At 52.3% G+C, this 18,999-nt stretch overlaps 9 protein-coding genes across 9 annotated transcripts; 5 read left to right on the forward strand and 4 right to left on the reverse strand.

Annotated features, from left to right (window-relative positions):
• Positions 1-172: 172 nt before the first annotated feature.
• Positions 173-1,361, forward strand: LTS14_003449 (uncharacterized protein; the record flags this gene model as incomplete). The annotated part of the gene is made up of 3 exons (XM_064836153.1): positions 173-419; positions 494-1,028; positions 1,094-1,361. The coding sequence occupies 3 exons, from the start codon at positions 173-175 to the stop codon at positions 1,359-1,361; spliced, it is 1,050 nt and encodes a 349-aa protein (XP_064696362.1).
• A 186-nt stretch (positions 1,362-1,547) lies between these two features.
• LTS14_003450 (uncharacterized protein) lies at positions 1,548-2,516 on the reverse strand (the record flags this gene model as incomplete). The annotated part of the gene is made up of 1 exon (XM_064836154.1): positions 1,548-2,516. One exon carries the CDS (start codon positions 2,514-2,516, stop codon positions 1,548-1,550), a length of 969 nt encoding a protein of 322 aa, XP_064696363.1.
• Positions 2,517-3,087: 571 nt separating this feature from the next.
• On the forward strand, positions 3,088-3,666 carry LTS14_003451 (uncharacterized protein; the record flags this gene model as incomplete). Its single annotated transcript, XM_064836155.1, has 1 exon — positions 3,088-3,666. The coding sequence occupies one exon, from the start codon at positions 3,088-3,090 to the stop codon at positions 3,664-3,666; it is 579 nt and encodes a 192-aa protein (XP_064696364.1).
• A 2,637-nt stretch (positions 3,667-6,303) lies between these two features.
• Positions 6,304-7,367, forward strand: LTS14_003452 (uncharacterized protein; the record flags this gene model as incomplete). The annotated part of the gene is made up of 2 exons (XM_064836156.1): positions 6,304-6,473; positions 6,560-7,367. 2 exons carry the CDS (start codon positions 6,304-6,306, stop codon positions 7,365-7,367), a joined length of 978 nt encoding a protein of 325 aa, XP_064696365.1.
• A 352-nt stretch (positions 7,368-7,719) lies between these two features.
• On the reverse strand, positions 7,720-8,663 carry LTS14_003453 (uncharacterized protein; the record flags this gene model as incomplete). The annotated part of the gene is made up of 2 exons (XM_064836157.1): positions 7,720-8,378; positions 8,429-8,663. The coding sequence occupies 2 exons, from the start codon at positions 8,661-8,663 to the stop codon at positions 7,720-7,722; spliced, it is 894 nt and encodes a 297-aa protein (XP_064696366.1).
• Positions 8,664-9,524: 861 nt separating this feature from the next.
• Positions 9,525-11,564, reverse strand: LTS14_003454 (uncharacterized protein; the record flags this gene model as incomplete). Its single annotated transcript, XM_064836158.1, has 3 exons — positions 9,525-10,347; positions 10,403-10,583; positions 10,637-11,564. 3 exons carry the CDS (start codon positions 11,562-11,564, stop codon positions 9,525-9,527), a joined length of 1,932 nt encoding a protein of 643 aa, XP_064696367.1.
• Positions 11,565-12,257: 693 nt separating this feature from the next.
• Positions 12,258-13,946, forward strand: LTS14_003455 (uncharacterized protein; the record flags this gene model as incomplete). The annotated part of the gene is made up of 4 exons (XM_064836159.1): positions 12,258-12,806; positions 12,871-12,966; positions 13,028-13,737; positions 13,790-13,946. 4 exons carry the CDS (start codon positions 12,258-12,260, stop codon positions 13,944-13,946), a joined length of 1,512 nt encoding a protein of 503 aa, XP_064696368.1.
• Positions 13,947-14,143: 197 nt separating this feature from the next.
• Positions 14,144-16,016, reverse strand: LTS14_003456 (uncharacterized protein; the record flags this gene model as incomplete). Its single annotated transcript, XM_064836160.1, has 6 exons — positions 14,144-15,097; positions 15,148-15,290; positions 15,410-15,459; positions 15,527-15,770; positions 15,830-15,848; positions 15,906-16,016. 6 exons carry the CDS (start codon positions 16,014-16,016, stop codon positions 14,144-14,146), a joined length of 1,521 nt encoding a protein of 506 aa, XP_064696369.1.
• A 961-nt stretch (positions 16,017-16,977) lies between these two features.
• On the forward strand, positions 16,978-18,930 carry LTS14_003457 (uncharacterized protein; the record flags this gene model as incomplete). Its single annotated transcript, XM_064836161.1, has 9 exons — positions 16,978-17,002; positions 17,058-17,517; positions 17,576-17,636; positions 17,690-17,736; positions 17,790-17,800; positions 17,851-18,071; positions 18,133-18,301; positions 18,356-18,660; positions 18,724-18,930. The coding sequence occupies 9 exons, from the start codon at positions 16,978-16,980 to the stop codon at positions 18,928-18,930; spliced, it is 1,506 nt and encodes a 501-aa protein (XP_064696370.1).
• Positions 18,931-18,999: the final 69 nt, after the last annotated feature.

Genomic DNA, 18,999 nt, shown 5'->3' on the forward strand with positions numbered 1-18,999 from the left:
CGTCTCTGATCAACACATCACTCTCAAGCCCCTACTCTTGTATCCATCTACTCGAACCCCATACATCGCCATAGCGAGAACAGATACCATACCGAGACGAACGACCAAAATCGCTCGCACACCAAAAGCACACCAAGATGTCGCCTACCATGAATGGATCGAGCTCAATAACATGCCAGCGCAGATGCGTACCATGGTATCGCACATTACTCGTCTCCAAAGTCTAATTCCCGGAGAACCTCAAACAGGGGTGACAGCCGTGCATACCACCTCGATGACTCACGACTTGTACAAGGCAATTGGTGAAGCCAACGAAAGATTACGAGCAGCCATTGAGGGTCAGGAGGTGCGCAAGCTCGAGCTGTTCGCTAAGGTTGTTGGTAGTGGGACGGAGTGGTACCAGCAGTGCAATCTATTCGGTAGGTACCAGAGGCGCGGACTGCGGACTTCAGGTATCAGAGATTTTCGTCGAGCCGGGCTAACACGACTGTAGTCCTCCATTCCAGCGAGCTCAATGAACTTCTACAAATGTCTCCGCCAAAGGATGCCGTTGGCTGGGCAGAGTACATGCGTCATGCCCTCACGTTCCTCAAGATACAAATGGCCGCTATCACGAAAGTCAAGCCATCCTCAGAGGAGATGACCTCGCTGCTCGGCGCCAGCCTTTGCAAAGAGAATGACTTCAACATCTCCGCGTCCTTCTGTAATAAATTGAGCTGGATGCTCGCGAAATTCCGTTTGCTGCCTGGTGGAGGACTACACGCCTTTCAGATCATGATGCTGATTGTCTCTGAAGACTGGCCGCATCGAGTAGCAGACTTTGTCGAGCAACCAGGCTCCAAAAAGTCGGTTGGCTGGGCTTTGCGCAACACAAGTTTCGCAGTTCTGCAGGAGCGCAAGCTATGGTCCTCCAGTCAACACGAAGGCCTAGAGCAAATGCAGTGTCAAGGCGGGTGGCTACAGGATCCCAAGCTTGCGTACTGGAATTACGCGCAGGCATACAGGCAGCTGTGGGCCGCATTCGTCAAGTACGGGTGCAAGGAACAAGATTGCGACGCTCGGTTTTATGCTTCCGGATGTGGCCCATTTGCAGTAAGGCGTATGCCATGTTCCCGCAAGCGAAATCTGGGATTCGTCTCCCTACTGCAGGACCGCGCCATGGCGGAGGTGCGTGCGAAGGCACGGTGGATGGCTGGTCAATGGCTACCCGCCAGGCGGACGCAAAATTTGCCTGCGGAGCTGGTGGAAGAGGTCGTCGAACGGGCTACTATAGCGGAGGAGATCATGGTCACAGAGCCGATTTGGGGCCTGAGGGGACCATCGGCGCCGCCCCGGAGTCATCTGCCACGTCGATGTTGTGATGGCGTATCGCCGGGGATGACCAGCCGGCCGTGTACTTGGCGCTTGAGTGCAGTATACGCTTGCGTTACATATCGAAAGGTCGCGAGGAGCTAGCGCCATAATTCGATGGACAGTCTAGCTACGAGCACGTTTGCAGAGAGCGATCACTTGGTTGGGTTGATGCATTACGTTGCCGTTGTGTGGCATCATCTCGCTCGTGCTTTGCTTTTGCCTTGACCTTGGTAGGCAGTAGCTTCGGTCTTCGTTGCTTCGTTATGTTCTTCCACCATCTCGTCGTCCTGGTCATCATCGTCGTCTTCGTCGTCCTCATCTTCGTCCCAGCCAAAGAATGCGTTACCAGGTGCCTTACCCTCCTGACTAGACGCAGACCCACCATTCTCATCCTCTCCACTCTCTTCTCCAGCCTCCTCGACCGAACTCTCGCTACCCGTCCTCTCCAAGCCCTCCATCTCCTCTCTCATAGCTTTTAGAACAGCCTCCCTGGTCTTTTCCTCCGCCGCCTCCTTACTCTCAACATACTCGGCATCCAGCCTCCCCTGTCCCGCGCCAAGTTTGCCGGACTTGATCTCTTCTTCCCTCCTCTCCGCCGCTTCTACAACAGCCTCCCACCGCTTTTTGCGTTCCTCTTTCTCCTTCTTCTCCATTTCAGGTTTGATGGCGAGGTAGTCCGCCAGCTTCTTTGCCTCGTCCACGGTGCGCAAGCGGCGGCCATCGAGGTTTCGATTTGAGCCGTTTGGATCGACGTTCTGATTGCGATTCTTGCGACTGCTCATGCGGCCGCCTGCTGCGCGGAGCTGACTGCCAAAGCCGCCTTTGCCGCCACATAGTCGGGCGCTGAGGCGGAGCGGCAAGAACGTCTCACTCGAATCGGCCAGTAGTGACGCTATAGGCGCATCCTCGGTACTCAGAAGCTGCTTGTTATCGGTGGTAGTAATGATGAGCGGATGATCGATGCGCGGTAACCGGGCCAGTATGGTCTTGACGATATCTCCAGTAGGTGTGCTGCCGCTAACAGGCAAGGACAGTGTTCGAGGCAGACCAAGGCCAGCGAAGGATGTGAGAAGGATGTTGATCGTGGGCGACGGCAACGAGGCCGACGACGGCGCGGGGGTCGTGGATGGCTCCACAGATCTGGTGGTGATTGTAGTCGCCATGTCTATGATCGATCTCAGGGGTTATCGTGTAGGAATGTTGTGGCGCAAAATATGCTCCCTCATATTGTAAGAGCATTAAAGCGGCAGGCGACATATATGTTCCGAGCCCGCTTGATTATGTCAGCATTTTTAGTTGCCTGTACTTTCGCGTGCCTGCTCCACTATACTCTCACTTCTAAAAGTCGTCTATGCCACAACAGATTTGGTTATGATGAGGTAGGCGCCATCATTCGAGCACTATGGCAATGCGGAAGCCTAATGTATGACGAATGGTATATACTGCCATGGGCAGGTAGCCCAACATCTTATCTCCTCATCCTTTCTCCCAATCACTCCCTCTTCACGCCACCTCCTCAGCGCCACGAACCCAGAAGCTGGACAGGCAGAGCTAACAGACAGTGCGACGACGAAGCTGGCCACACACTACATCCGCAACATCATACTCGTTCTCATTATACATTACATTGCCTGGCTGTGCCTAATATTGGAGATCACACGAGAGGGCAGTATTTTTGGTAAAACCAAAGCCTGGGTCAGGTCTCATCTATATCCGGACCAAAGCCATGACGAGATGGCGTATCGCCGAGACGCATACGACGACAGCAGCTGTAATCTCGATTTTGAATCCAAGATCCATCCTCTATTCCCTACTCCCGCCGTACGCACACAATTCGGTGCCCTTGGCACCTTAGTCCACGGCTCGCCGTCTACGGGCGGGATCTGGTTACACAAGGATTGTTATGGCGTCGAGCTGGACTTTCTCAACGTCTCGCGATTTGAGCCAGCAGCTACCGAGCGCGTCTCGGATCCAGTCACGGAAGACGAGTTCTGCCAACGCCTAGAATGGATGGGCGGAATATTTTTCGCCAGTGAGCGTGCTTATATTGACCAGGTGCTGGAAAATCTAGATCGTAGTTCTGATACATGGTTTGAAGCGGCGAGATGGTGGTATGCGTGGCCTGGGGTTGTGCCCGAGGGTGGTGTGTGGGCGTTGCAAGTCCGGGCAGATGGGAGATGGGAGATAGGTATTTCGCGAATCCGAAATGCTTTCACAATGGAGGAAAGATGTCGAGCCATTGAGATGTCGGGAGGAAAGTTCTACGAGAAGTGGGAAGATACTCCTCGGGATGAATCTCATGATGAGCTGTGATAAGTTTTATTGACTCCGCATGCTCATAATTCCATCCTGCTCGTTCAGGTGATTTTGAAGTAGCTTTCTCATTGCTCTATGCTCGGGTCGATGCCGTATGTCTGTGAGGTCTCAAGCCTTGCAACCTTGCAGCTCTTCTTCTCATATTCCACATTCAGAGTAGAAAAGAGCCGTATCGCGGCTGTGCCGTCCATCAAGAAGAGCTGCAATGTTCCATTTCCTCCAGCATATCACACGAATTTGCAAGCGGATACCAGACGATACAGCTCAAATCGCCTTATGTCTCAGGGATGAGAACCAAATAATCCATCCCACAGTTTCCGAGACTGATCAAAATTTATGGCTTAGGCTGTGTACAGCGCGCTTGCAATATCAAGCCGCTCGGCATCAGAAGGCGCAAGTCGTTATAATCCGTGGTGTTGCCACAGCGCCATTCGCTCTCAAAACATACTAACATGCTGACGGGACTAGACTAGATGCTGTCTGTGAGCAGATTCGCCCATTTCATATCGGTCGTTGGTGCTGTCGCATAACACTTTCCTTGATAACGATTGGGAGTATGGGTTTACAGTTGCTTCTGTGTACCATGTACCTCGACAGAAAGGTTTCGACGTCTCTGCAGCGTGAATGCGGAAGCGGCTGATCTCAGGGACCGTCTTCAGAGCTCACAGATGCACGAGGTTATCTTTGGCTGGGTGCGACACAGCGCAGTCTCCACAGACGCTTTAATCGCCTGCAAAGCTCTCCCTGTGAGGTTCTTTCCATTTACATGGCCGAGGGACGACGCGACCAAACGACGGGGCCTCATTGGAATGCTAAGAAAGCTACGAAGAAATCAGGGGCAAGAGCACCGAGGACCTTGCGACTCAACCTCTAAGGCACTGTCGGTGGCCTTTGGCTGACAAAATCTCAGTCCACTGAATCATTGTTCTGGTGGGATTCTGTTGGTTCATTGAAGCAACATGCACTAGGAACATTGGTGGTCTTCGTGCCGGCCCATATTGGTCGAGCGACGACCCCAGCTTGACCGCACCATACAAACTTAGGCCGAGCAGAACTTATAACGATGAAAAATAAATCCATAGGGAATCGACCACGATGTGCAGCTTGACTTGCGCGCCCAAGCGATGGCAGACTGATCCAGTGGTTTCCGGATCGCTCTCGTGCTCGCCTGGACGAAGCACTCCAAGCTTCTGGCTCGTAAGGAGAAGACTTGAGGAGTATCAGCCGGACAGATAGTAAAGCACTTTGGCTCCGTCTTCTCACAATACAATGGTAAACACGCGTTCGTTATGTTGCGCAGGCCCGACGATCCTGATTATATGAGTGACTGCAATCGAGCTCGTTGCAATCTGGTCTTCACGGCTAGATGCGCCTTCAATTGGCGCGCCTACGCGCTGGCAGGTGTTCTCGATACGTATGCAAGAGCTACTGGTGCGACTGCCACAAGTCGCGATGACGGTCAGAAAAAAACGTCGGAACAGAGATTGATTCACGGACAGATTACTGGTCATCTTGTATCAAGGAGTTCCGAGACGTCCTGGACTATGAAGCATGCGTACTGTTGTGGCAGGCACGTATACACACGCTGCGTCTGGAAGCTGACATCCTTTTTGGCCTTTCAAATTGATGCAGTAGGCTCACAACGCCACTGACAGCGCCATGGAAGGACAACGCCGTGATATACGCCCGCAAGATGGCCATAATATAAAGCTGGGAGCACGACACATAGCACCTACAGCGAACATTGCATGAGATCCGCCATATCAGCGCTCGGGCACACTGGAAGACTTCGTTAGCTTCGCGCATGCTTGGCTGCCTGTTTCTGGAGTTTGGAAGCGGTCGTTTGCGCTTGAGTATCGACTGCTGCGTGAACAATCCATGCGTAGGCTCGAGTAGCGCATAACGCGACCCTCGCCAAATTCCATTGCCTGACATGTCTACAAGCAATGTTCACAGATGGTCTGGTTGATGTGACTGTGGGCGTTAGAAGTACGACGAAAGGTGACCGCAGGCAGGATGTGCAGAAATAACGGATAGTGAATTTGTGGTCGTTTCGAACCACTCGAGACAGGTGATGGGCAACGTGAGACAAGCCAAGACCGGCAGAACTCGACGCCACCTCACTTATCCTTCAGATTGCCGACTCCAGATCTGCGAACCCTTTCGCAATTACGACCCACTACGAATTACTATATCCAAGGACTAGTGTGCTGCATAGACTGGACACTCTTAGGCGGACGTCTGAGTCATGGGGGAATTGTGCAGAATCACGCCTTCGGGACCAGCACACACAATCCTCTGTACATATGGCTACCTACATCATTTCGACCTTCTTCGAGTCTCTAGATTTGTCGCAACGGTGTACTGACGGCCTACCGTGACGCCGTCCTCGTCGTCTGGGAGGCACCTCTGGATAGCAGATGCGAGAACGCTGCTTGCGGACATTAGGGCCGCGGTGCAGGCTGGTGGTCTCAAAATAGGCACTATATGCCATACATACCACTTGATAGACATCGATATGTGGCCCAAGACTGCCTATGTTGGTGGCTGCTATAAGGTCGACGACACGGTCTGCCAATGTATGTTCGCTAGAGGTCAGTTCCAGCGTCCGGTCTTCCAGTCAGTCGTTACAGAATGCTTCTTTCTTTTCTATTTGCGTTGAGCGCATTTGCGAGCGTTGCGTTCACCAATCCTTTGCCTCTGCCTGAGATATCTATACAATCCATCAAGCGATCTGAGGCCGGCCCTGAGATATCTGGTGCGAATTTCCCAGATCCCGCAATTATCAAGGTGGGCTCTACCTGGTATGCGTTTGCCACCAGAACGATCGGCAGCAGGTACAAGCACTCACAGTCGCGTGTCCTTCTCAGTGGCTGACGTGTTACTACAGCATCCACATCCAAGTAGCGAGCTCGCCAGACTTTACTACTTGGAATATCATAAACAAGTCCGATGGTACACAATTCGATGCTCTGCCCAATCTGCCGGCATGGGTAGACGCCTCGAATCCGGCCACTTGGGCTCCCGATGTCAACCAGATGCTGGATGGCACCTTCGTCATGTACTACTCGGCCACTGCCAAAGCTGATCCTTCGAAGCACTGTGTCGGCGCAGCCAAGTCGAGCACTGTTACGGGACCATACACGCCCATCGGGTCAGCGGCATTCATCTGTCCACTATCACAAGGAGGTGCAATTGACGCTTCCGGCTACTATGTGGGTGGCAAAAGATATGTCACCTGGAAGATCGATGGAAATTCTCTGGGCCATGGTGGAGCATGCAGCAACATGGTGGCTCCAATTGTCACCACTCCGATAATGGTCCAGCAAGTTGGAAACGACGGCGTGTCCTTCATAGGTGCCGCAAAAAAAATCATGGATAACGACGGGGTCGACGATCAGGGCGTGGTCGAGGCACCTTCTCTGGTCAAAATTGGAAGCACATGGGTTCTGTTCTTCTCTTCCGGATGCTTCGTTTCGACCTATAACCAGACATACGCGACAGCTTCATCGATCATGGGCCCGTATACACGGGCTACTAAGCCTCTGTTCTACAACGGTGTCGACGGTCTGACCAATCCAGGAGGTGGCGACATTCAGCCGGACGGCACACATCTGGTCTTCCATGCCAACGCTCCTTCAGGTCGTGCGATGTTCCAGGCGACTGTGAGCTTGAACGGGCGTGCTATCACCGCCTAGATATGAAGACAGAGCGACGCCAAGGGATAGTATAGTCATGGCACTGAAATTGTGTGATCTGGCAAGGCAACGGACGCAGGCGCGAAGATAGAAACAAGTGATCGTCGATAGAACTAGACGGCAGGGAATACTTCAAGACGCCCTGTGATTATGGCGATGAGAGTGAATGAATCCACTACTTGCAGGGTGGTCACAGCGAAGCTTCAGCGTAAGTGGAACGAACAGTACTCCATCATTCTATATACATTGCAAGTTCTGTGGCATTTCTGACGAACAGATTTCCACCAAGCTCCTCCTCCCGTAATCGTAAAATCGTGTTATGATCATCCATCCACCGACACGTCCCCTCTCCCTACAAGATCATGACTGCAAGGCCCATGCCTGCTGCGAGGGCACCCATAGCGTTAGCTGCCGCAACTGGCATGGCGGCACCAGTATATGTTGCGGCGGATGCAGTGCCTGAACCGGAAGCAAGGCTGCCAGCGCTGCCAGATTGCGTAGCAGTAGCCATACCAGAATGCTTAGCACCAGGTCCACCTGAGACTGTGCCATTGTTAGCGCATGCACTGGGATGAGCTGGCGGCGCAGGCGCTGTTCCATTGCTGCCATGCTTGGGTGCTACTGGCGGCGATGGCTTAGCAGAGCCGTTTGCAGGAGCTGTGTCGTTGGCATGGCCATGCTCATGGCCGTGAACTGGGCCGCATGGCGGAAGTGGTGGGTCTGACGAACCTGAACCTGAAGCACCGGCCGGACCAGCCATCGTCCCGTTGTGGGGGCCGCCAGACATCATGGGTGGCGCTGGCTTGGCCCCACTGCCCGACAGGCCTGTCATGGAACCGCTTGGCATAGCAGGGGCCATGCTGCCAGTCGCAGCAGCGGAGACAGCGGAGGCAGTCTTCATGCTACCACCAGTGGCGGAAGCAGTGGCACTCATGCCGGAAGTGTATGATGCCGGGATGCTGATAGAGACGCCAGCAGAGGAGCACTCCTTCTCAGCAAGGCTCAAGATGCCTACAAGTGATCAGTAGTCGTCGTGACAGGATGAACGGAATATCACATACTGGCGAGGTCGGAGGAGGAGCAAGCCTTCTCAAGTGTTGGAGCAACAGCAGAAAGGATCTGACTGCTGTGCTGGCACAGGCAGCTGATGTCCGTCGTGGAGCAGCCGGTCGAGCTCAAGGCAGACTCGGCTGGGCTAAGGGCGCTTGAAGCACATGATGGCAGGCCACTAAGTTGGGCCTTCACGACGGGCGCAGCGAGTGCTGAGGCGAAGAAGATGTATGAAATGGAGTGCATGTTGATGATATTGTGTTGTGCAAGCGACAGTGCTGGAGCGATTGTGAACTGGTGATGGTTGGTGTATAAGATTTGTGATGCTGTCTTATGATATGAGAACAACTCCTTACGAACAACGACCAATACTTATATCGTCCATCTTCATCATGAAGTTGAGCTGTCTTGCCTCCGCCTACGCGTTCACGACGTGGTCATTCAGACGAAATCTTCAGTAGCTTTGCAATGCTTGTGTTGGAGGTGGTGGCTTAGACAGCCTGTCATCTGGACAAGCAAGGCGAGCACATCTTGCTCTCCAATCACGGTTCAACAGAGTATTCACACCACGGTCAACGCAAGTGGCAAGCCTTGAAGTGAGTACGATGATTTTGGCAAGTGTACGCAATGGAGACCCTGAAGCGTGAACTGAAAGTTGAGCCTCGAAACTCTCGCGGAGCCGGCTGAACCGGTTGCTCGTTTCTGTTTGGCTGGGGCTCGTCACCCTTTTGAAGTACCCTTTTACAAACACACGAGTCCATACACGCATGCGAAGACGACGCTGCCAAGACCCAGCAAAGAAGCTCATCACATGAGGCTCTGGCAAGCTTAGCATTATTCTGCGCTTGAGACGCCATGTCGCAGTCAAGCGCTGAGCTTAGGGTGTCTGGACCATGTAGCTGTAGCTCTGGAACAACTTGGCAAGCACGGGAGTGTACTGAAATGTGTTCGATCGATTCGTCTTCGGTTTATCCTCTATCAAGAGAACACAAATTCTCTTGGCGTCTCAAATGCATTCACTAGGTTTCGTGGCCAGCCAAGAAATGCTTCCGCACCATCAATAAGACCTCTGAACGCCAGCAGCAAACGAATTCACAAATCATGCCATCAAGCTGTCGAGGCAGTCTCGGTCACCGATATAGACGGGAAGGAGTGCGTTGTATCGGGCACAGGCAGCGCAGTCACCGAAGTGCTGCTCGACGAACTGGTCGTTGTTGGTACTGTGATGTTGCACACACCCAGTGGGGTCGCGGTCATGTTACCGGTGCCGAATGTACCAGTCAGGGCGGGCACTGTGGTGTTGCCATAAGGATATGGTGGCAAGCTGCTCTTCGGGTGTGTGCCGTTCGTCTGACCAAGAATCTGTTGAGATGGCAGGAGCCATGTAACGACACTTGCCGACGGAATGGTACCATGCCACACCTGCCCACTTTGCCCTGTGAACGACAACGCAACCTCCTGATCTGAGCCAACATTATTCATGAAGATCACAGCCCACGACTTGTCTGGGTTCTGAATCGCGAGGATGTAAAATTGGTCGCTTGTAAACCCATTTCCCTCGATGCCTTGCAGAACACGGTAATTGACCGAGCCACGTCTCACGAAACGAGAGAATTGTCCAACCATATAGTAGTCGTGCATTTTCGTGTATGTGCTGCTGGAGTTGACGATGATGCTTCCTTGACAGCCATTGCAGCCACCGTACGGGGAGTGTGGGCCAAAATCCGGATCTGTGGCCAAGACCCACATGCTGGCGCCAGACGCACCATGCTGGACAGGTAACATGAAGCTCTGTGCGACCTGGAAGCTGTCCGTGTTCACAGTTGGCAGGTAGCTGGTACACTCTGTCATGAATTGTATAGCGTTCGGGAAGGCGCGATATATGTCTTCAATGACCGTGTAGTTCGGTGCCGGACCTTGGTAGCAGTGCCTAGCCACAACAGTCAATATACGTCGATGATCTAACAATTCATCGATGTGCTTACCATGCAACAGAGCGAATGAGGTCTGGTGCTCCTTGGAGTACTCGGTAGGGATACACTGGTTGATCGGTATTGTGGTCATACGCCATAGCAAGAACACCGCGATCCAGAAGAGCTTGGCCAAGGCCTTGATTGAGCAAGGCAGCCTCATCTGCACCTTCTAGGTACATAGTAGGATAGCCGCCTAGTAACGGTCAGCTGCACTATTCTTGATCCTCTTCCAGAAGGAGCACATACCTTGATAGTTCAACGGCTCATTCTGCATGCTCAGGCCATTGATGCTTACGCCAAATTCTGACAAATAGGTGTCGATGTACTTGAGGTAATAGTCGATAGCCTGTGGAATCAGGTTGATGTTGAAAGAATTATTCAGGAGTGGATACTGTTGGCCGTAATTGTTCTCAATGCCAGCAATGAATAGATCGTTATTCTTCATCCAGCCAGGGAGTGACCACGGAGCGCCGTATAGGAAGACATCGCCTTTGTACTGACCCATGCGGGCAAGCATCTGAGCCATCGCCGTTCCGTCTGGACCAAGAGTGAAATGCGAGAGATCGAGATCAGGCTCTCCGTCGTTGTAAGCCGGTCCGTTGTCATCGAATGAGTACTGTTGTGCTCCACTGAGATCGCTTGAGCCCATGGTATGGCGCATAAAACCCATGTTGTTACCGCCCTGGCCGAAAAGCTCCTGCATTAGCTGGTCCAGGATATCAGGTTCGAGACTGTTGAAGGTCGAAACAGTCGAGTCAGTCCATGAGTGGCCGAAGCCAAGCATCTGCTGTCGAGCACCCGAACAAGAATCGACAACGACTATTCGCTGCTCGCTGCAGTTTGCTGTAGCATTACTTGTCGACAGGACTGGGGCTGGACCTTGTGCGAGCTGCCTAGTCGTGTTGGAGTTGGGTACTGGGATCAGGGCGTCCGTGATGAAAGACTGTGCTGTTTGGACGGGGTGAGCACCATCGCCAATGCCTCCTCGTGGTCCATCGCCTCCAGAGACGCCCAGGCCGTTGATGGATTGTGCAGCAATTTCTGTGGCGAAGGCAAGCGTGCAGGCAGCGAGGCGGAGATTTTGTGTGCTCGCCATCTCTCTAGCCCTGTAGATGATGTACAACAGTGGGAAGATGGTCTGACGATCTAGAATAAGAGGGAGCAGTGGCAACATGAATTGGTCGCCGGGAGGATGAATCCTAGACATGAGGTTCGCGAAGCAAGACACTAAATCACGATACCCACCATGAAGTACAGCCAACGGTCCAATGAACTCCACTGACTAAAGACCAGTTGAGAACGTTTGCAGCCAGTGGCACCTCACCATGCTGTGCCACTACCCGGAGAAGGAGTGTCCTACGCATGGAAGGTGCCGTCAAAGATCGGCAAAGTGCATGATGGATAGACAAAGGCTGATGAACAATTGCAGGCGCAAGTGACATAGCGGCCAACGGTTTCGAGGATCGATAGTGCAGTCACGTGTCAGCTCCCGATCTTCGAATATTACGGGGGAACGAAACCGACTTATTCCAGGCAAGCAATGAGAGTTGATCTCGTCCGCTTTTCCTCCACTCACTTCTCTCGACGTCAGCAGAGCAACCTCCAACTAAAGAACACACGCATGACATTTTAAGCAGCCCTACACGATGTTGTGCTCTTCGTCGAACGCTCATCAAGAGCCAGACAATGCTGTCGGTTTTGTGCAACGTACTGCCGCAAGGGTCTTGCATAAGACCAAAGTATAAGTTGATTACGGCCTCGAGCTATCCGGAGGTCATGATTCGTATCAACAACACTGCACCTGCACCGTGGTTCCTCCTTACTGTCCACACTGACATTGTGAGCTTTGTATGGTGCATACTCGACAATGGCGGTTGGTTTGTTCTCCACCATTCTGCCTCACAGCATTTCTGGCGTCCTGCTTCTCGCAGTGAGCATAGCAGTCCTCTACCAATCGTCAATATACGCCTACAACTACTTCTTCCATCCGTTACGCCACTTCCCAGGACCAAAGCTCGCTGCCATCAGCTGTCTGCCACGCATCTCCAAAGCTCTTCCTGGCCGAGTGTACTACTGGATCACAGACCTGCATCTGAAATATGGCGATGTAGTACGTGTCTCTCCAAATGAGCTCTCGTTCGCCAGTGCGGATGCATGGAAGGACGTCTATGGCCACAAACGATCCGGTCAGCAGTACTTCGTGAAAGATCCGGCTTTCTATAAGTTCGGCGACGCTGTTGGCGACATCATTAATGCAGATGACGATTCGCATGCTCGACAGCGCCGTATCTTCGCTAATGCCTTCTCCGATCGGGCCTTGAAGATGCAGGAGCCGTTGTTTTTGACATATGTAAACCAGCTAGTGGCGAAATTACACGAGAAGTTCTCTCAGCATCCAAAGGAGAAGATCAACATGGTAGGTAACGATAGTGTGAGCCCATTGTGAAGTATTCATGGGTTTCAGACTAATGTCCTGGTAGGTCAATATGTACAACTTCACTACCTTCGATGTGATGGGCGACTTGACCTTCGGCGAACCTCTTGGACTTCTGCAGGACAGCTCGTACCATCCATGGGTAGGCTCATTTATCGAAACGCAACTATAGCCTTGGACGACTGACTTGTCCTGTAAATTAGGTGTCCGCGATGTTCGCCGGAGTACGCTTTGGCACATATCTTCATGCTATATGCTGCTATCCTGCGCTGGAAACACTGCTTCTCAAACTCGTCCCCCAGAGCCTGCGAGACAAGCAGAAATTGCACTCCGAGTTCTCCCATGCCCGTGTCGACCGACGGCTAGAGAAGCAAGATGCACGACCAGATATCTGGGGCCTGGTACTCGAGAAGCAGGGCGAGCATGGTGGTATGAGCCGCAAGGAGATGTATGCTAACTCCAACATCTTCATGATCGCCGGAACAGAAACGACAGCAACGCTAGTTAGTGGTTTGACCTATTACCTCCTCACAAACCCCGACAAGATGGTCAAGCTGACTCACGAAATCCGCTCGACCTTTGCAAGCGAAGATGAGATCACGATCGAGAAATTGCAGAGCCTGAAGTACTTATCCGCCTGCCTCGAAGAAGGCTTGCGAATGTTTCCACCTGTACCGAATGGCTTACCAAGGGTAGTTCCGCCTGGTGGCGCTACTGTGGACGGCCATGAGGTTCCAGAAGGTATTACATGTTACGTGACCAATCTTGCAACGTATCGCAATCCAAATAACTTCCGCGATGCATTCTCGTTCATCCCAGAACGATGGCTACCCGAATATAAAGAGTTTGCAAGTGATAAGAAGCATGCTCTGCAACCATTCTCGATTGGGCCGAGAGTGTGCTTAGGCAGGAAGTTGGTCTTCTCTCGAATTTGACAAGATGTCTGTTACTGACGCCATGACTAGCTTGGCATACCATGAGATGCGGATCATCCTCACCAAGGTCTTCTGGAATTTCGACCTGCACCTGTGCGAAGAGAGCGCAACATGGATCAATATGAGACATTTTCTGCTTTGGGAGAAACCACCAATGTTTTGCACTTTGACACCGGCTGTTCGCTAGTCAATCACAGACTTTGGCCGAAGCTTCTGTACACAGCGAAATCAGACTATGTAGCGCAAGAGCTGGCGAATACGCCATGCAGTACGTAGTCGGTCGAACACTGACTTATCGAAGGCTTTGTCCTACGTGCTGGGAGCGGCCATGATAAGTGTGCAGACCCTGCAACCGATGCCTTCGCAAGCTTGCGCGCTTCTTGCTCAGAGTTTCCACCGAAGCATTGTCATGCTGAAAGGCAGGAACTTCACCTGGCCTCTGCCATCCCAGTCGCTCTCGTCTATGCTGACCTCCTGATTCTGCTCCGTATTCACAACATCCCACTTACTTCCCGTGATCACATACTTCTTGCCGCCATCATTCCCTGGCCGTGCACCATCGACATCGATCTCGAAGCTTTCTGTCTGGTTGACGTTCACGACCACCATGCTAACCCAGCCATCATCGCTGACCACAGCAGATACATCTAGCCAAGGAGCATCGACTGCAGCTTGTGCCCAGCTCGGTGCCGTGACGCCTTCATATGCTCCGGAACTGACGTGAGTGGCGATTGTCCAGCCTCGCATGTACTTCGAGAAGAGTAGAAGTGGCCACCAGGTCGTCTGCTTCATGAGTCCCTTTTCTGTTGTCATCAATGGTGAGATTACATTAACGCTTTGTGCAATATTGGCCATGCCGATGTACTTCGATTGTCGAATGAAGACGTTCAGCCAAATTGCCACAGCGAGGGCGTCGGAAAGCGTGTATCGCTCCTCCGCGCCCTGCTCGCCAGGTGCGCGCATCGGATCCCAGACATTCCATTCGTCGAAGCAGATAGTGGTCCGAGGCACACTGGCCGGCACATTGTTCTGTATTCGTGCAAGATCAATCAAACTCGCACATACTTCGATGGCTCTCTCGGCAGATCGAGGGGCGATAGCATTTTTCAGTGGCTCGTTATCGGCGGTGTAGATATGGATCGAGTGCATGTCAATAAGACTTGCTGTCGTGCTGCCACCCAGTGCATGTTGATCGAACTTCAGGCAATGCTTGAGCACATACTGGTCCCAGTCGGCCACACCATTCTCGCCGCACAAGATCAGTTGAATTGTCGGATCTAGGAGCTTCAGAGCTTTCGCCCATTGATATGCCTTCTTGGCGTAGTCCTCTTTGGTCATCTGCAATTCAGTCAGTGGGTTCACATCGATGCAGATCTGCTAACGCTTACCTGCTCGACTTGCCATGCACCCCAGCACTCATTGCCGAGTGCCCAGTACTTGACATTGTATGGCTTGTCTCGACCGTTCTTGCGTCTCAGATTGGCATAGTGGGTGTCTTGAGCGCCATTACAGTACTCGAGCCATCCAAGAGCTACCACCAGCGATTAGCGCTGATGATTGATACAGCATATCATGCATGCATACCTTCGTCAAGCGTGCCTAGATAGCGTTAGCTCAAATGAAGCATCTCGGCCTGTCGATGTCACATACCAGTACCAAAGTTGAGCGCAAGATATGGCTCAGTTCCAACGATTTCACACCTGTAATCCCATGAAAACATGTCAGCCAACGACAACGTTTGTCAATCGTCACCATGCTGCGGCATACCACTGCATGAACTCATCGGTGCCAATGGCGTTGCTTTCAACGCCTAGCCACGCCAATTCGGGCCGTTTTGGTCGTTGCTGGCGAGGCCCAACGCCGTCGAGCCAGTGGTATGTGGCAACAAAGTTGCCACCAGGATAGCGAACGACAGGTACCTTGAGCTCTTTCATGGCCTCAATGACATCCTTACGAAAGCCGTGCTCGTCGAGAAGGTCCTTATTGGGGTTCTCAGGATCGTATAGGCCGCCTAACTTTGGATCAGTACGGACATTGTCGGCCGGTCCAGCGCTAGAGGTGTTCTCGTACCATATATGCAGCGACCCATCTGAGAGCTCTATGTCAGACAGTTCATGGACGATGGAAGTAAGGGCTGTAGGCATACATGCTCGGTAAACCCGCCGAGGTAGTTGTCGTTGATCTTGCTCAGCCTACGGTCTGAATATACGGAAAGCAATGGCCTCTCGCCCTCTTTCAGCTTGGTGAAAGTGGTCATGGTCAACCGGCCTGGCGCAAGCAGTCGGTCTGATCGAGTGGCTATCTTCGTCTAGTAGTAGACTGTGCCTTTGAGCTCGCTCGATAGGATGGAAGATAAGTATACAGCTTGCTTACAGTAGGCGCTGCTTGTCTGTATCGCAGATACGCAGAATGAGTTCCAGGTCGCCTAGCAGTAGTGCAATAGTTCAACGCATTGGGTCCATAACAGTGGAGATTAGCCTGCAGACCATATTCGCTTCAAAGTCATCGGCAGGTTCGTTACCGCCTTCCACTTCCAGACTCTGCATAACACCTACTGCTAAAGCTTTAAACGGAGCTGGTAGCATGGACCACATGCCCCTACTATTCCGGTGTATCTTGTCCTGGACAGCATCCACAGTCCGCAAGAAGTTGCAGGACGGTTGATACTCTTCGGAGCTTCTGGTAGAAGATCAGACCGGATCTTCATTGGTGGAAGAATAGAACCAGCATCTCTCTTTGCCACTTGCTTTCCACCGAGGCATCAGATCTGCTGGGCCGGTGCTCAAAATGCCACAACTGCAGCGCTCGAGACATGCATACATATCGCCTTCGATGACTCTTGTATACCTTTGCGCACGATGAAAGTGGCAGTAAGTTTGCAGCAACAGCCATGGCCACGAACGATCATGGCCTCGAAACTTGACCAGGCATCGTTGGTTATAAATCTTACGGACGATGATACCACTTCCAATATCTCCAAAACAACAAGCTCTCCAACCGGGGAGCGTCCACTTCCCCACCTAGCCTCCACATGTAACATGCATTCTCAATGCCCGCGTGCGCGCCACAAGACCTCAGGTCAGCATACAAGGTTTGCGATGCCCAGCACTGCGGCAGCAATGGCGGTAGATACTCCGTCTTGCTTCGAGTCAGGCTTATAAGATGCTATAGCACCGCCGCAAGGTAAGGCGTTTCCTGCACTTCTCCTATCTACCGTCATGGCTCTCTCTCCAAAGTGGTATCGTATGTATAAGCTCTTAGAATGTTCGTGGTTATCCCGACTGACGATCCAACGCAGAGTTCCTGGTCTCCCTCTTCGCCTCCTTGGGATCAGTCCTCTACGGCTATGATCTCGGTGTAATCGCTGAGGCTGTGGCCTCGGACAACTTCATCGCCACCTTCAACCCAACAACAAGCGAGACAGGTGCCGTAGTCTCCGTCTTCACTGGAGGCGCCTTCTTTGGAGCAGGATTCGCCGGACCTGTAGGCGACTGGCTAGGACGAAAGTACACTATCATGCTTGGCGCTCTAATATTCATCCTTGGTGGTGGCCTCCAAACTGGTGCTCAGACCTTGTCGTATCTATATGCTGGCAGAGCGATTGCTGGTCTAGGTGTTGGATTCCTGGTCATGATCATTCCGCTGTATCAGGCAGAATTGGCACACCCCAGTATCCGTGGTCGAGTCACTGCTTTGCAGCAGTTTATGTTGGGCATTGGTGCACTTGTCGCATCGTGGGCTGCTTATGGGACATATACGTATGTGCAAACTTAAATTCCTGTACACTACTGGAGCGATCTGACGGCATCTATGCAGCGGCTTCGCAGCCACAGATAGCAAGCAATGGCGCGTACCGCTAGGCATCCAGATCATCCCGGTACGAAACCTCCCCTTTCACCACCACGATCAATCTGACAACAACAACAACAGGCGGGCTTCTTAGCGGCCCTCATCATCTTGTTCCCGGAATCTCCAAGGTAAGTTGTGCGCGATATCTTAGCTATCGGGATATACTGACTCTTGCGTCTAGATGGCTCATCGGCAAGCATACCCGTCCTTCAGCCATCAGAATCGCAACTAATGTACTCCAGACAACGGCCGTACAGAGGAAGGCCTCCAGACGCTTGCCAAGCTACACGCCCACGGTGACATCAACGACACCTTCGTCCAAGCAGAATTCGGTGCGATTCAAGACATGATCACCTTCGAGCACGAAAACGAAGCGAAATCCTACGCCGAGCTCTTCACCAACCGAAGCTCTTTCCGACGCCTCTTCCTCGCCGTTGCCATGCAAGCGAGTGTCCAAATGACTGTACGTGGTCCTGCACATTCAGTTCGGGCCTTGCAGGCGAAAAGGAGCTTACAGTGCGCAGGGCGTCTCAGCCATCCAATACTACTCGCCCGTCATCTTCGCCCAGATCGGCATCCCCACTGCCGATACGCTGAAGTACCAAGGCATTAATTCCATCATCGCCTTGATCGCTCAGTTCTCCTGCATCATGTTGATCGATTACACAGGCCGCAGATGGGCTAATATTGGCGGTACGCATGATACGCCCTTGCTTACCCGCGGTACCTGAGCTGACATACTCCCAGGCAACCTAATGAACTGCGTCACCTTCATAATCGCCACTGCGTTGCTAGCAGAATTCCCACCAGGAGCCAGCAAGAATCTAGGAGCTGAGTGGGGTTTCATCGTCATAACATGGATCTACAACTTCAGCTTCTCCTGCACCAACGGCCCTCTATCCTGGATTGTGCCGGCCGAGATCTTCGATACCAGAACCCGATCAAAGGGTGTCAGTATAGCGACTATGATGTCCTTCGCCTTCAACACCATGATCGGACAAGTCACGCCAATAGCGATGAAAAATATTGGGTGGAAGTTCTATATCCTTTTTGTAAGATTACACCTCCTTCCCCCGCTTCGATTGTACACCACAAGCCACTAACTTCTTGCAAAGGTCGTCTGTAACTTCACCAACGCCATCTTCTTCTGGGCCATCCAGCCGGAAACGGCCAAACGTCCGCTAGAAGAGATGAACTACCTGTTTACCAATGCGCCACTCTTCGTGCCGACCATGAATATGAAGGAGTTTGATCTGCATGATCTCGAGAATAGGGTCCAGGAAGTTGAGAGGAAGGGGAGTGTGACTAGTCATGTTGAGTGACGGAGTTCTGGGATGGAAGGGGGTTGCTATGGCAGGTCGAGCAGTGATATCGAAGAAAAGTGTGGATAA

Source organism: Recurvomyces mirabilis, assembly GCF_035927965.1.
Source record: "Recurvomyces mirabilis strain CCFEE 5264 chromosome Unknown scaffold_7, whole genome shotgun sequence".
Classification (NCBI taxonomy): domain Eukaryota; kingdom Fungi; phylum Ascomycota; class Dothideomycetes; order Mycosphaerellales; family Teratosphaeriaceae; genus Recurvomyces; species Recurvomyces mirabilis.